We start from the raw sequence: 12,495 nt of genomic DNA, 5'->3' as shown, positions 1-12,495 counted from the left end.
AAGACATTTCTCGTGAGTCTCCTTCACACTTGCTGGGTACCGCTCTTTACCTCTTTACTCCCCTTCACTCCCCTTTACTCCCCTTTACTCCCCTTTACTCCCCTTTGGTCCTCTGTTCTCCCTTGCTCACCCACCACTGCAGACCCTAGCTTTCTAGTTTGGTCTACTCTTCGCTTGCAACAGTCGTGTCTCTTTCCACTTCCAAAGCATAGCACAAGCACTCTTTGAGGAAAAAGAAAAAGCACACACGCTCCTTCGTGTAACACACAATGGCCCATTATGCTCCACAACAACCACAGCCCTACGGCCCACCTCCACCTATCCATCAGCCTCAGTACGCCTATAATCCCCAGCAGCAGCCCATGTACGACCCGGATGCACAACACCGGCAATGGGGTCAGAACCAGAGTGCCCAGGAGCAGTATTTCGCACCGCCAACAGGACCCACGCAGGGTCAACCACTGACTGGCGTTGCGCCGCCCAGTTATGAGTCCGCACCCTATGGCTCTGTCAATCCAGAATCGGGCTTGCCTACAAAGTTCAACCCTCGTCCACGCTACAATGACTGCTGGGCATTTCTCCTGTTCATCGCCCAGCTCGCCGCATTCGTCGTCCTATCATATTACGCGATCCATCAGGTCGTTCAGGATCGCCAATATGGAAATAATGGCTATTATCAGCAGCCGGGTGGAGGAACATCCCAGTCAGGACGGACTTTCGGCTTCTTCTCCAGATCAGGACTAATCACGATGTTGATTTCTATTCTCACGGGTGCTGTCGTCGCAGTTCTATATTTTATATTAACACAGGCGTAAGTCATCATCCGACGGTAACGATGGGCTGTAGCATCCCACTCGGTGATTCTTTACCTACTGACGCTCCTTGTCTTATTCACTTCGCACAATTATACCAGTTTCCCTCGTCAGGTGATAAAGGTCAGACCAGTCATCATGACCGCATTTCACCTGGTTTCACATGTAGTTCGTTCATGTCCATGCGGAGTTGAACATGGTGCTGACGCCGGAAACCTCGTTCTCCTTTTGCTACATAGGTCACCTTCGCGTTGAGTATCATTGTATACCTTGCAGTCGCGGTCTATTACTTTGTGCGACGCCAATGGATGCCTGCAATCTTTGGCCTGATCTTTGGGCTCTTGTACGCGTCAATGTGGTTTTTCTGGCAGAGCCGTATACCTTTCGCAACGTACGTGTTCTTCACAGTGCTTCAAAAAAATAAGGTTGATGGGCTTAGATTTCCGTACTGACAGCCAACTGCATTTATAGTGAAATGCTAAGGGCTGTCACCTCCATCTCAAAGGCGTATCCAGCTACGTTCGCGATGGCATTCCTTGGCCTCATTGTTCAGTCAGCATATTCAGTCTACTTTATCACGACAATCGCAGGCTGCTATGAGATGTACTACGACACAAACACGAGAACCACCCCAGGGAAGCTGAAAGCGTAAGCCTGCTTACATATTCATACACTTATCTAATCCCATAGAACGCGATCCGTCTCCTAACCTAAAAAAATTGTCTTTGGATGTTTGGTGCAGGTTGATTGTGTTCTGTTTCTTCTCGTTCTACTGGACATCTCAAGTCATCAAGAACATTGTCCATGTAACGATCTCGGGAGTATTTGCTTGCTATTATTTCCTGATGGGGTCGCCGCAGGGTATGAGCAAATCACCGACGTTAGAGAGTTTCAAACGCGCCTGCACAACCTCGATTGGAAGTATCTGCTTTGGTTCATTGATCATTGCAGCCATCCAGACCCTGAGGGCGCTTGCCCAGATGCTGCGAGGCGACGGAAGCGACGGCATCATGGCGTTCCTCGCATGTATCATCGACTGTATCCTCGGTAAGTTCTCGTCTTTGCTATCTCCATAAAAAAAGATGATAGGGCGGTAATGGGATAAAGTGATAGAATGAGTTTCGCGATTGTTCATCTCGGTTGCGTTATTGGATAATAGGATGCTTGCAAGGAATCGTGGACTACGTGAACAAGTACGCATTCTGTCAGGTCGCGATTTATGGCAAGTCTTACATTCCAGCTGCAAGAGATACATGGAATATTCTGAAGGACCGAGGCATTGTTCAGATCATCAACGACAACTTGATCGGAAACGTCTGGGCCATGGGCGCCATCATGTCTGGCATGCTTTCTGCCCTGGCAAGTTATCTCTACCTTCGGTTCGAGAAGCCACCCTTCAACGCCAACAACGAGTTCACCTATGTCATTGTCACCATGGCATTCGTGATGGGCTTGCAGATGCTGTTTACGGTAGGGTCAGTGATCGACAGCGGTGTGGCTACGACGTTCGTGTGCCTTGCAGAGGACCCAGCTGCACTGGCGAGGACAAAGCCTGGTGAGTGTATTTTCTTGTTATTTTTGGCACTTTAGGGCAATAACGCGTTGGATCCCATCTCTGACTGACCTCCATTTTCCAAACATTTCGATTGCGCCTAGAATTATTCGAGCGAATCCGTATGACTTGGCCAGCAGTTGTTCAGGTACAGAAAGATACAAACTATGCTCAGCATACAGCAGGTCTTTTTCCTCCTACTGACTAATATCGCGTCGCGTCGCGTTTGATTTTGATCTACTTCTAGGGAGTTAATTACTAAGGCTGTATTTGACGCGTAACGTCGCCAGCTTTATTATGAACTTGTAAATATATCTCAAATCATCGAACTCTCAAACCTTTAAACCCGAGCAATAAACCCTTACTTCGCTATCATGTCGAGGAGGAGCTATGTAAAGAGAGAAGCATGCATTGGGCAGCCGTTTCAAAAATATGAGAGTTGCTTAAGAGCCTCTTGCTTGGATATGATGTGCAAGGCTTGGAGTAGGACGGACATTCTATCTGCATTTATTCGCTATATTTCTCCAGCACGAGAAACGATGGCTCCTCGGAGTATACTGCCTGGGCCAACAATCGAGATAGTGGATTGTAGATTCATCTCCGCGCCCCTTCCCATCCACTGCATTGCATTTCGTTGTTTATATCAAAATAGAGTTGTGGAGAGGCCCATGCCTCCGGAAATGCCTTTTTCATTTGTGCTACACACAGACCTGTACCGCTCACTCAATCTTCCCGTTGCCCAGGTTCTGTGCATGCATACAAGCATCTGAGGGAGCGGGACGAATGCACAATTCGCGTGCTGATTGGTGCCCTGTTTTCCATCAGATCCCACTCTTCAAAAAAAAAAAGAAAAAAGAATAGACTCCCCCTCGTTTCAGTCGCCTCCAGATATGTGGACAGTTGGGATCACAAAAAAAATTCTTTCCTTGGGTCAACCAGGGCAAATGTTTCTTTCATTTTATTCATTATTATTCTCTGACTGTTGCACAAGTGAGGAAGAGAGAGGGGGGGGAACCATTGTAACAGCATCGGATAGTAGGCTATTTCTGGAGAATCTACTAATGCAATATGCCTTGGGGCGGACAACATATTCTTTGATCTGAGATATTATTATTATCTTTTATTTTTCTCAAAGAACGTCGTGTTGATTCTGGATCGAAGCCTCGCCTTTGCCTAGACGACCGAACCAGACGTTAGGGAAGTCATTCTTGGCCAATTACGCCAAGGAAATGCTTCGCCCTTATTATTTACTCCGTCCAATCAGAGCACCGCTCCAGAAAGGGAAAGGGGGACGCGTGATAGCTTAAGAAGACTCCAGCGCAGTAAAAAAAAAAAAAGAGAAAGTCCAGCAGCTGAGCAGGAAAGTAATGAATAATCATCCATAACATCATCGCTGGATCTCCATCTTGACCAAAGAGGCAGAGGAGCAGTAAAAGGCAAAAAGGGATGACCTAATGAGTCCGTTGGCAGACATTAGAATGAGGTAAAGGAATGGAATTATCAGCAAAAGACACGGAGAAGGAAGAAAAAAATTTGCTCCACCGCGTCGAATGATGGGGGAACATGGATATGGACATGACGCGACCATTCTTGGGAGGGTAGGTATGTTTTAAATGAACCGGTCTGTCCCCAGTCCATCGCATGTACAGGTCATCTACATGCCTGCCGTCAACGCGACGTTATTCCTACCCTTGAACGACATAAAAGAAATCCCTAGTCTACGTGCCAGAGAACTAGACTAATACACCCTTTTTTTTTTTAGCCAACTCGTCATCGCCCACTCTCACGTAAACCTCCCTAGCACACTTTTTTCTCCTCCCCTCCTAGTGTGAAGGCGTAAACAGCTGCAAAAAATAACAGCGAGAGCACTAGCCTAGCCCCCGTTTGTACCGTCTGTACAACAACACCGTATTTTATTCTCTTTGTATTCATCATTCAGGCTCACAGTTACACTTCCATTCCTGGCCATTCTATCTTTTCTCCTGCTCTTCGCCTTGCAGCATATAAAATCCCTCGGACCTTATCGAATTTCCCCTTCTTTTTTTCTTCATCTTCAGCTCAAAAGAAACCAAACCCCATCGTCCTTGTCACCCGCTGTTCCCTCACAAGTATTCACATACAAACAACCAACAATCATGACCCATTGCCCTCCCACAACCATGGCCATCACCCCTGCCAACAAGAAGGGTCGCCGCTTCTCCTTGATTCGCATCTTCAACAACAATAATACCAACAACAGCTCCTCGGGATCCAACTCCCTCACATTGGGTCCTATCTCTGAGGCCCAGTATCGGCACTCGATGGAACCCACTGCGGTGAACTCTATGCGTTTGGAGATGATGCGCGAGCGTCGCAAATCGGTTGCTGCCATGACCGAGAACTCGCTCCGCTCTGTGAGTCGGGACCTGCGACCATTGAGCCTTCGCCCTATCCTGAGCAGGAAGGAGACACAACCTCAGATGACAGAGAAGATGCGCCAGTTCGACGAGCTGTTGCAGACGCGCTGTTCGAGCACCATCCGGATTTCGCTGACACCCAGTCTTCTCCAGGAGCCTTAAAGGGCTTCTTCCCTCGCATGCGCCCGTGATCCGTTTTCTCGCGCGAGGAAGTGTTCCTGAATCTAACAGAAACACGTACCACCATAGAAAATACCTTTCAAACTACACCTTTTGTACAGTTGTACCTTTATTTCGCAATTTGCTTTTTACTTGTACTATAGATAAACATTACGATAGACTGATTCTCAATTACTTCATACAGCAGAACTCGCATTTACGAGTTGTTTCAATAGCCATAGTCGCGGCCTTTTCTTCTCTCCATACCTTGTACTTTTAATACATTAAACCAACAAAGAGTTTCTCACCAGAACAAAAAAAAAATCAACAGTGTGAACATGTCGATGTGCAGCATGATGCATTCTGGACGGTATAATAGTTTTCATTCTTCGCCTTGCTACATCTCCCATTCATGTACGTACATCTGCAACGCGTGTGCGTGCAGCCCTAGTCTTATAGCCATGCATCAACTTGGCGAAGTGTGGCACGTAAAATAAATAGGAGCAAACAGAGAGTTGGCCCGCTTTGACTTTTGCATGAACTGCAGGAGGAACTACCACAGTAGGAGGATGTCTCTGGTTTTTTTTAAGAAGAAACAATGTGCCGGGACATATTCCTGTTCGCGAGCAACGAAACCAAAGAGCATTGCGCATATCCCAGCCTCGAACTGCATGTACCCCCTGTCCCTTTCCTGGGCGAATGTAGACTATGATTGTATACAAGTAGTTGTGTGCCATCTTCCAACAGAACCACACCAGCCCGAAAGAGTTTGCCTTTACAGTTGTAAAAGACCCTTGGTATTAGGTTGCACGAAAAAGGTCAGCTGCCCAACCCATTGCGGGGAGATGCTGCATGCAAGGAGGTAAAAAAAAAGTTGACGGTATGAATGTGCACCCTTCAGTACGTGGGCTGTAAATTTTAGCGTGTATGATGACTATATGCATCAGCCTAACGAACAGCCGAATGAATCTATCACAGGACTAGTCAGTTACCTTAATGGTAGCGCAGTAAGGCTATATCCGTACGCGAACTAAGGATGCTCTTTAGCCCCATAATAGCACTCCCCAGTTGGTCCCCCTTCTTTCAGGGACAACGGCATGGTGCCGCTTCCGCTTGGGCCACCGTTTTTCTCCAGTCGCCGCAAACCCAATTGCTGCCTTGTACCCTTGTACCTGAAATTCGGGCTGACTCCTGATAGGTCGGCTCGGGTCAGCACCACAGTTGATCCATTCACCTCATCCAACGCCATGAGCGAACATTCAGCCAATACATCAGAGGGAAACGGATCTCAGGCAGAGCAACATGGGGATCGCGCTCCACAGGACCCAAAGGCAATGAAGAGACCGTTACGGTATCGTGGGTTTTATAAGGACAGTCGTCTGGCGGAGATAATCGAGACAGCACTATCAATGGTCGCGTCTGACGTCCCATTGCCAAACGAGAGAGGCGCACCCGAGAAGTGGGAACACATCGCGAGGCAACTCGAATCCATGTCGGTTCAGAAACAGGACGTGGAGTTTATTGGGATTACCGGTCGTACCTTGAAGGCTATGGTCGAAAGGCAGTTGCAGGAATATGCGGGGAAAGCCAAGGTAGCCGGCTCGGCTTCAGAGATGGGGGAGCCGCAAACTCGTATGGATCACTTTCTTTCGATTATCCATGAAGCGCACAGTACTGGAAGATCGCGCCCAGCTTCGATAGACCCTAACAGACATCCTGCACAGGATAAAGCACAGGAACCGGCCTCCAAGTGGCAAAGGACGTTAACAGGCAAAGAACCTGGCCACACTTACGAGGGATCCAGAATGGACATGGGCTCAGAGAACTGTTCTGATGACGAGACAGAATCTATCAGAAGCACAACCAGCTCAACCTCTACGACCGCATCTTCCAATCCGGCCTCTGCAGTTACTACATCCAATCCAATCTCTGCCGCCACCTTCTTCAAAATAGCCTGTACAGCCAGTGCATCCAACCTAACCTCTGCCGCTCCGATGTTGAGGACAGTACTAGCAAGCACGTTTACCGCCACCCCAGCGGGCACATCCAATACAAATTCCATCACCAACGTATCCAACACCGCTTCCGCAGAAAATATCTCTAACCGGGTCCCGATTAACGTGCCCAACACAACGTCCACCATCCACAGTGGTGATGCAACTCTAAATTTAAGCGATACGCGATTATGCCAAGCAGTGATGCAGGATAATGCAAGACGAATGGAGCAACAGGAACAACAGATTCAAAACCTTCAAAGTCAGGTCGGTCAGTTGCTGCTGCAGAACACTCGGATGGCTTCCAACATGAGCGCGCTCTTGTCGAATGTTGAGAGGCTCACACAGGATGTTGCGGGCATCAAGGCGGGACAATTGGCTACATTAGATAATAGTCATACTGGGTTCAGGGGTGTGCAGGAGGCGATTCAGGTGCTGACGAACATCATGAGGCAACAGCACAACGAGACATTGGCCATTGCGAAACGCCCATATCCTGACTATCATTGAGAAAGCAATCAGCACTGAGTTGCAATCTTGTATAGCGAAAAAAACAATAAATATAATTGAGAATTGAGAGTGCGGTAGTCAAATTGAATATCATGCTGTGCTACACGCTTGGACCCTGTCGCGTACTTCTCGCGTACGTGCCCATGGCCGTGCGACATGACAGTGGCTTCAGGTCCAGTTGGCTGTCGAAACACCAACCCTGAAGCTGATTGGAATGGCATCACTCATCTTCTCTCATTGCTCATCGCTCAACTCTCATCCCTCATTGGCACTATGAACGGCCGCAAGACAAGTATAATCTCAGTGTCAACGTCGACAAGCCATGATCCACAAACCAGTGGCCCGCCACAGGATCCACGTCTCAAGCGTCGGAATAATGGCAAACAAGCGGAGCCCCAGGGTGCGGATGAGCAAGAAGTCCAGATCATAGAGGCTCCGAATCGTGTTATCAAACGATCAAGGTCATTAGCCGCGGAACCAGAGGTCATAACCGGGTCGTCCGGTTCTGGCTCCACTAATAGGACGTTGACTGTAATGCCCACTGACAATACGCCTTGCAATGTTCCCGCCACAATCAGTGCAGCGGCCCCATCCGGCGCTGATAGCAGCATCTTTGCGGACATAGCACGTATATTGGAAGCTGTGGCAAGGTCGTGCAACTAGAATGCAATACAGATCCAGCACCATGAGCAAAGAATGCGGGATATCATCGAGCAGGTGGATAGAAACAGTCAGACCTCGGCGCCTTCAACCATATCCGCCATGACCGCAGCTCAAGCTAACACGGCTTTTTCTACCACATCCATTGCAACTGTCACTGCAGGAGTGCCTGCTGCACCCTCCGTTGTCACAAGCATGACTAACACGGTCGTCGCTGTCAGCTCGTCCTTCTTCACGCCAGTCGACATCTCCCGCCCAACCGCCGCGCCTACTAGCAATCCCACAAGCATGCTCGCTACGGCCTCAATCGGTCTGCTTAGGACTCCCTCAGAAATCAAAGCCAGCGCAGATCCAATCATAGTGGCTAATGCGCCGCCAACGACTACCATTACTGCAACAAAACAAGCAAGACTATCGAGCTTCACGTCGGCCCCAAGCATGCAAAACTACACCACCGCCGCTGCACCAAAGTCTAGTGAAATCTCTATTACCAGCACGCTCGCCGCAGCATTTGACACTGCTTGCATGTTTTCATCATTCGTAATTGAGTTAATCACCTCACCTCAACACACACCGACAGCCGAATCAGCTTATGCCCCATGCCTCGCCTCCACGGCGGCTCCCAGCATGCCCCGTCCAACGTCAATTCCAGAGATGTCTAGTAATGATTCTTCGAGTGGCAGCACGTCCAACGCAACCCCAAGAAACATACCAAGCGCAGTATATCCCCCGAATCAGGCTGATTTGATCAACATTGTCCGACCACTGAATACGATCATGAGAGCATCGGACGAGCAAGTCGGATGGTTGCAGATTCTACAGGGACAAGTGGATCACTTAATCATGCAGATCAAGTTTATGTCCTCGAATATGGACGCTCTTGCATTCGGTATCGAGAGGCTCGTCCAGGATGTTGCGGCTGTCAAGGCAGGACAGTTGGTGAGTTTGGATAGTTGGCGCGCTGGGTTCGGGGGACTGCAGGAAGTGCTGCAGGTGCAGACGAACATCATGAGGCAGTTGCACAGCGAGATATTGGCCGTTGTTAGAAATCATTAAAGGATCATGTTTCTGATTTGATTAGAACGTTGCTACTTGCGACAGAATTGTCTTTCCATATAATGAAATATAAATTGGTTTTATTTAGTTCTAGCGAAGGACGATCTCGAGTAATCGGCGCGCTAAGCTAGGAGCACTAGCCTCCTGACGGATTGATGCAAGTGTTCTTTTTCTCAAACAGTCGTAAGCGTGGTTAAGCGATTACGCTGAAATTTTAGGGGTTGAATGCAAATGTCTATTTAGCGCATGCTCACTGCGGGACACGGAGCATCCACACGTTCAACTCTAATATGTATAGTTCGCAGTTTTGGCCACCCTCAAAATAAGCATTATAACTCTGAGAGACATCATGGCATGTCATCCCCTGCACCGCCATCCAGGAAACTAAAATTAAAACATGGGGCCTTTCTTCTTCAGGAGAACTGGTGACAGTGGGTTGGTTGGGGCCAGAAAGAGGAAAGGAAAGAGGCACGCGCTATGCCGAAAATACATGTGAGACAACTGTAGTAGGGGTGGTGGTGATGTGAAGTAAATCAAACACGATTCGATCGCTGCCGCGACTTGCTTTCCCCAGCAGGGCGGGAAAGCGTCGACGGCGATCTGATTCGCAGAGATAAAAACAGCCCAGGAACAACCAACTGGATGACTGAATGACTAGCTGGCTGAGTGGCTGATTGGGCAAGAAAGCTCACTAGCTGGTCTTCTTTTCTTTTTGGAAGCTCCGGCAGCGAAAGGTCGCATTTGGACAGGAGAGACAGTAAACTAGGACAACACTAAAAAGGACAACCACCGCCCACCGAAGTGTTCTTGTCTCTCTTTCTCTCCTCCTTTCCTCTTCACTTCCCCAATCACTCTGAACCGTTGTCGCTGCTTTGCATTACAGGAGTAACACGACTACCAACACCACGAAATCAAAGGAGAAGGGCGTCCGATCGAACCATGTCCTCGTCGCTCACATCCAAAGTGCCCACCATTGACGATCCAGATACAACCACCGCAACTATAACTGCCACTTTGACAACGACCACGAGTGCGACTACAGCCGCTTCCAAGAATCAGTCAAAAGTAACGACCATCTTCGGAAGCCAAGAGGTCACGACTACAAGAACAACGGCTACTACTCTGAGGCCACCAATATATACCACTACTATTTCTACTACCACTACCACTCGAGACCCATCAATATCTCCCACTACCGCTGCCATTAGTACTACCTCTCGTGATCCAACTACCACTCGGGAGCCCACTACCGCTCGGGAACCCACTACCACTCGGGGACCCACTTCAACTACTTCTTCTGCAACAACCACTACGACGATGGAGACAGCTACAGCTACCACCATAACTGAGCTGCCGACCACAACTACATCTTTTACAACTATAGAATCAACTACAGAATCAACTACAGCGACCGTGGTGCCGACGACAGCCATTACAGCGACCGTGGAGCCGACGACAGTCATTACAGCGACCGTGGAGCCGACGACAGTCATTACAGCGACCGCGGAGCCGACGAGAGCCACTACAGCTGAGCCGACACCAGTTACGACCATGACTACAACAGCCAGTCCGCCCGCTACAGCAACTACAACAACGACGGCTACAACAGCGACGACTACAGCAGTAACGATTATAACAACGACGACTAAAGTATCTCCCTGGCCGCCTCCAACTGCAACTACGAAAACAACTACGAAAACAACTACGAAAACAACTGTGAAAACAACTACAACTACGACAAACAACTCTCATTCACCATCACCTCCACCAAGCACAACTACTGCAAAACCAACACGCACCCGCACAAGGACGCGTACACCCATAACGACTACTCGAGATCCCACTTTACCTCCCACAAACCCAACCTACTCCACGCTCCCTATCACCTCCTCCCCTTCCGCAGGCTCCGTCCCTTCCATCACGATCGCTCCCCCCTCTGAAACCCCCACTGAAACCTCCTCTTATTCCTCACAGCTCCCGACCGGCGCCGTCGTCGGTATAGTTCTCACCTCTTTCTTCCTACTCCTCGCCGCCGTGATCGGCCTCTTTCTCATAAAACGCCATCGATCCCGCCGTCGTCTCCTACGTCTCCGCCGGACCAACGATTTATTCTTTAACTCATCCCTTGCGGGATTGGCCATGCACGAGAACTGGACACAGCATCCCCGAAAGGACCTTCCGCCCACGCCCCTGGTCGCCAGCAGTGGCATGTTTCCTGCGAATAGCGAGAGTGGACATGAATCTGTGGAATCGCAGAATGATGAGCAGGCGATGGTTGATGGCAGGGTTGGATATGCAGCGCCCTACGCTATGGCCGAGCGACACGGGCAGGCGCCCGGGCAGCAGAATGGGTTTGGTGGTAGTGGGGAGCATGCCGGCTATATCCCGCCAACGGAGCCTTTTGCAGCAGCGATGGCAGCAGGATACGGACGCTATACGCCGAGTAACAGTGGTAGCACTGAAGGCCAAGAAGCCTTCCGTCGGTACCATCAGCAATTTTTCAACCAGCAGGAACAGCAACAGCAACAGACGGAGTTGGGTCACCGTCAGGGTCAGGATCCTTATACACTGCCGGTCTTTGTGTATTACGACCCCAATACTGGAGAGATGTATTATGAGCAACAAGACTATCCGGAGGACAGTGAGACAACTTCAGAATACGATCGCGCGTATAATCAGCAGCAGTGGGAACAAGGGGTGGGAATTCCCTCGACATCCACGACATCTCTATTTTCCTCAAGTCTCGCTAGTCGCCCCAGAACCCCTGAGAACCAGGACAGTGCAGCAGTAGCAGCAGGGTCAGGATCAGGAGCAGTAAGGATCTCAAGAGGGGTGTCAGCGCCACAGGTTATCGCTCGTCCTTCGCACGGTAATGTCGATAGTGAGGCTGACCACGACAACTCCAAGAGCGAGTCCCAGCCAGAGAGACCAACTATTACATCTTTGTCCGCGTCCGCGTCCAAGCGGAACCCCCACGGCGCCGAGATTTAGGCCACTGTGCAAACGCCCGACCCGAGCAACAATCCTCAATCGAGTTTGTGATTTTATCATCTTTTCTAGTCCTATAGTCCTAAATAGTCCACAGCTAATTACTATCGCCTATGGCGATCCTTGTACATAAAAACTCTTTATATACCACATACAAAGGCTCCCGTATTACGCTGCAAGGGTAGCCTGGCAGGCCCTGATCATTCTCTCCAGCCCCAACTTCAACATCTCCGAGGGCACCGAGAACGTCAATCTGAAGAAGCCGATCTTCCTCTCCGCAAAAGCCTCGCCCAGGTTCACGTACACGCCCTGGTCCAACATGGCCCTCCACAACAGATATTCTGCCTCGCGATCGCCTGCCGAAGCCT

The 12,495-nt window shown here is 49.5% G+C and overlaps 4 protein-coding genes across 4 annotated transcripts; 3 read left to right on the top strand and 1 right to left on the bottom strand.

Moving 5' to 3' along the window:
* The first annotated feature begins 63 nt into the window (after positions 1-63).
* Positions 64-2,940, top strand: BC939DRAFT_449162 (plasma-membrane choline transporter-domain-containing protein). The gene is made up of 8 exons (XM_051555339.1): positions 64-811; positions 914-935; positions 1,052-1,203; positions 1,284-1,460; positions 1,555-1,859; positions 1,972-2,367; positions 2,469-2,512; positions 2,612-2,940. Exons 1-8 carry the CDS (start codon positions 270-272, stop codon positions 2,624-2,626), a joined length of 1,653 nt encoding a protein of 550 aa, XP_051412884.1. The 5' UTR covers positions 64-269; the 3' UTR covers positions 2,627-2,940.
* Positions 2,941-5,971: 3,031 nt separating this feature from the next.
* On the top strand, positions 5,972-7,499 carry BC939DRAFT_449159 (uncharacterized protein). The gene has a single exon (XM_051555338.1). It carries the CDS (start codon positions 6,017-6,019, stop codon positions 7,421-7,423), a length of 1,407 nt encoding a protein of 468 aa, XP_051412883.1. The 5' UTR covers positions 5,972-6,016; the 3' UTR covers positions 7,424-7,499.
* A 2,464-nt stretch (positions 7,500-9,963) lies between these two features.
* Positions 9,964-10,861, bottom strand: BC939DRAFT_449155 (uncharacterized protein). Its single transcript, XM_051555337.1, has 2 exons — positions 10,643-10,861; positions 9,964-10,612 (listed from the first exon to the last, which is right to left on the bottom strand). Exons 1-2 carry the CDS (start codon positions 10,690-10,692, stop codon positions 10,195-10,197), a joined length of 468 nt encoding a protein of 155 aa, XP_051412882.1. The 5' UTR covers positions 10,693-10,861; the 3' UTR covers positions 9,964-10,194.
* Positions 10,832-12,166, top strand: BC939DRAFT_449154 (uncharacterized protein). Its single transcript, XM_051555336.1, has one exon. The coding sequence runs from the start codon at positions 11,279-11,281 to the stop codon at positions 12,128-12,130; it is 852 nt and encodes a 283-aa protein (XP_051412881.1). The 5' UTR covers positions 10,832-11,278; the 3' UTR covers positions 12,131-12,166.
* Positions 12,167-12,495: the final 329 nt, after the last annotated feature.

Source organism: Gamsiella multidivaricata (assembly GCF_025024155.1).
Source record: "Gamsiella multidivaricata strain RSA 2152 chromosome Unknown BC939scaffold_27, whole genome shotgun sequence".
Taxonomy (NCBI): Eukaryota; Fungi; Mortierellomycota; class Mortierellomycetes; order Mortierellales; family Mortierellaceae; genus Gamsiella; species Gamsiella multidivaricata.
This window is presented reverse-complemented; position numbering and strand designations above follow the sequence as displayed.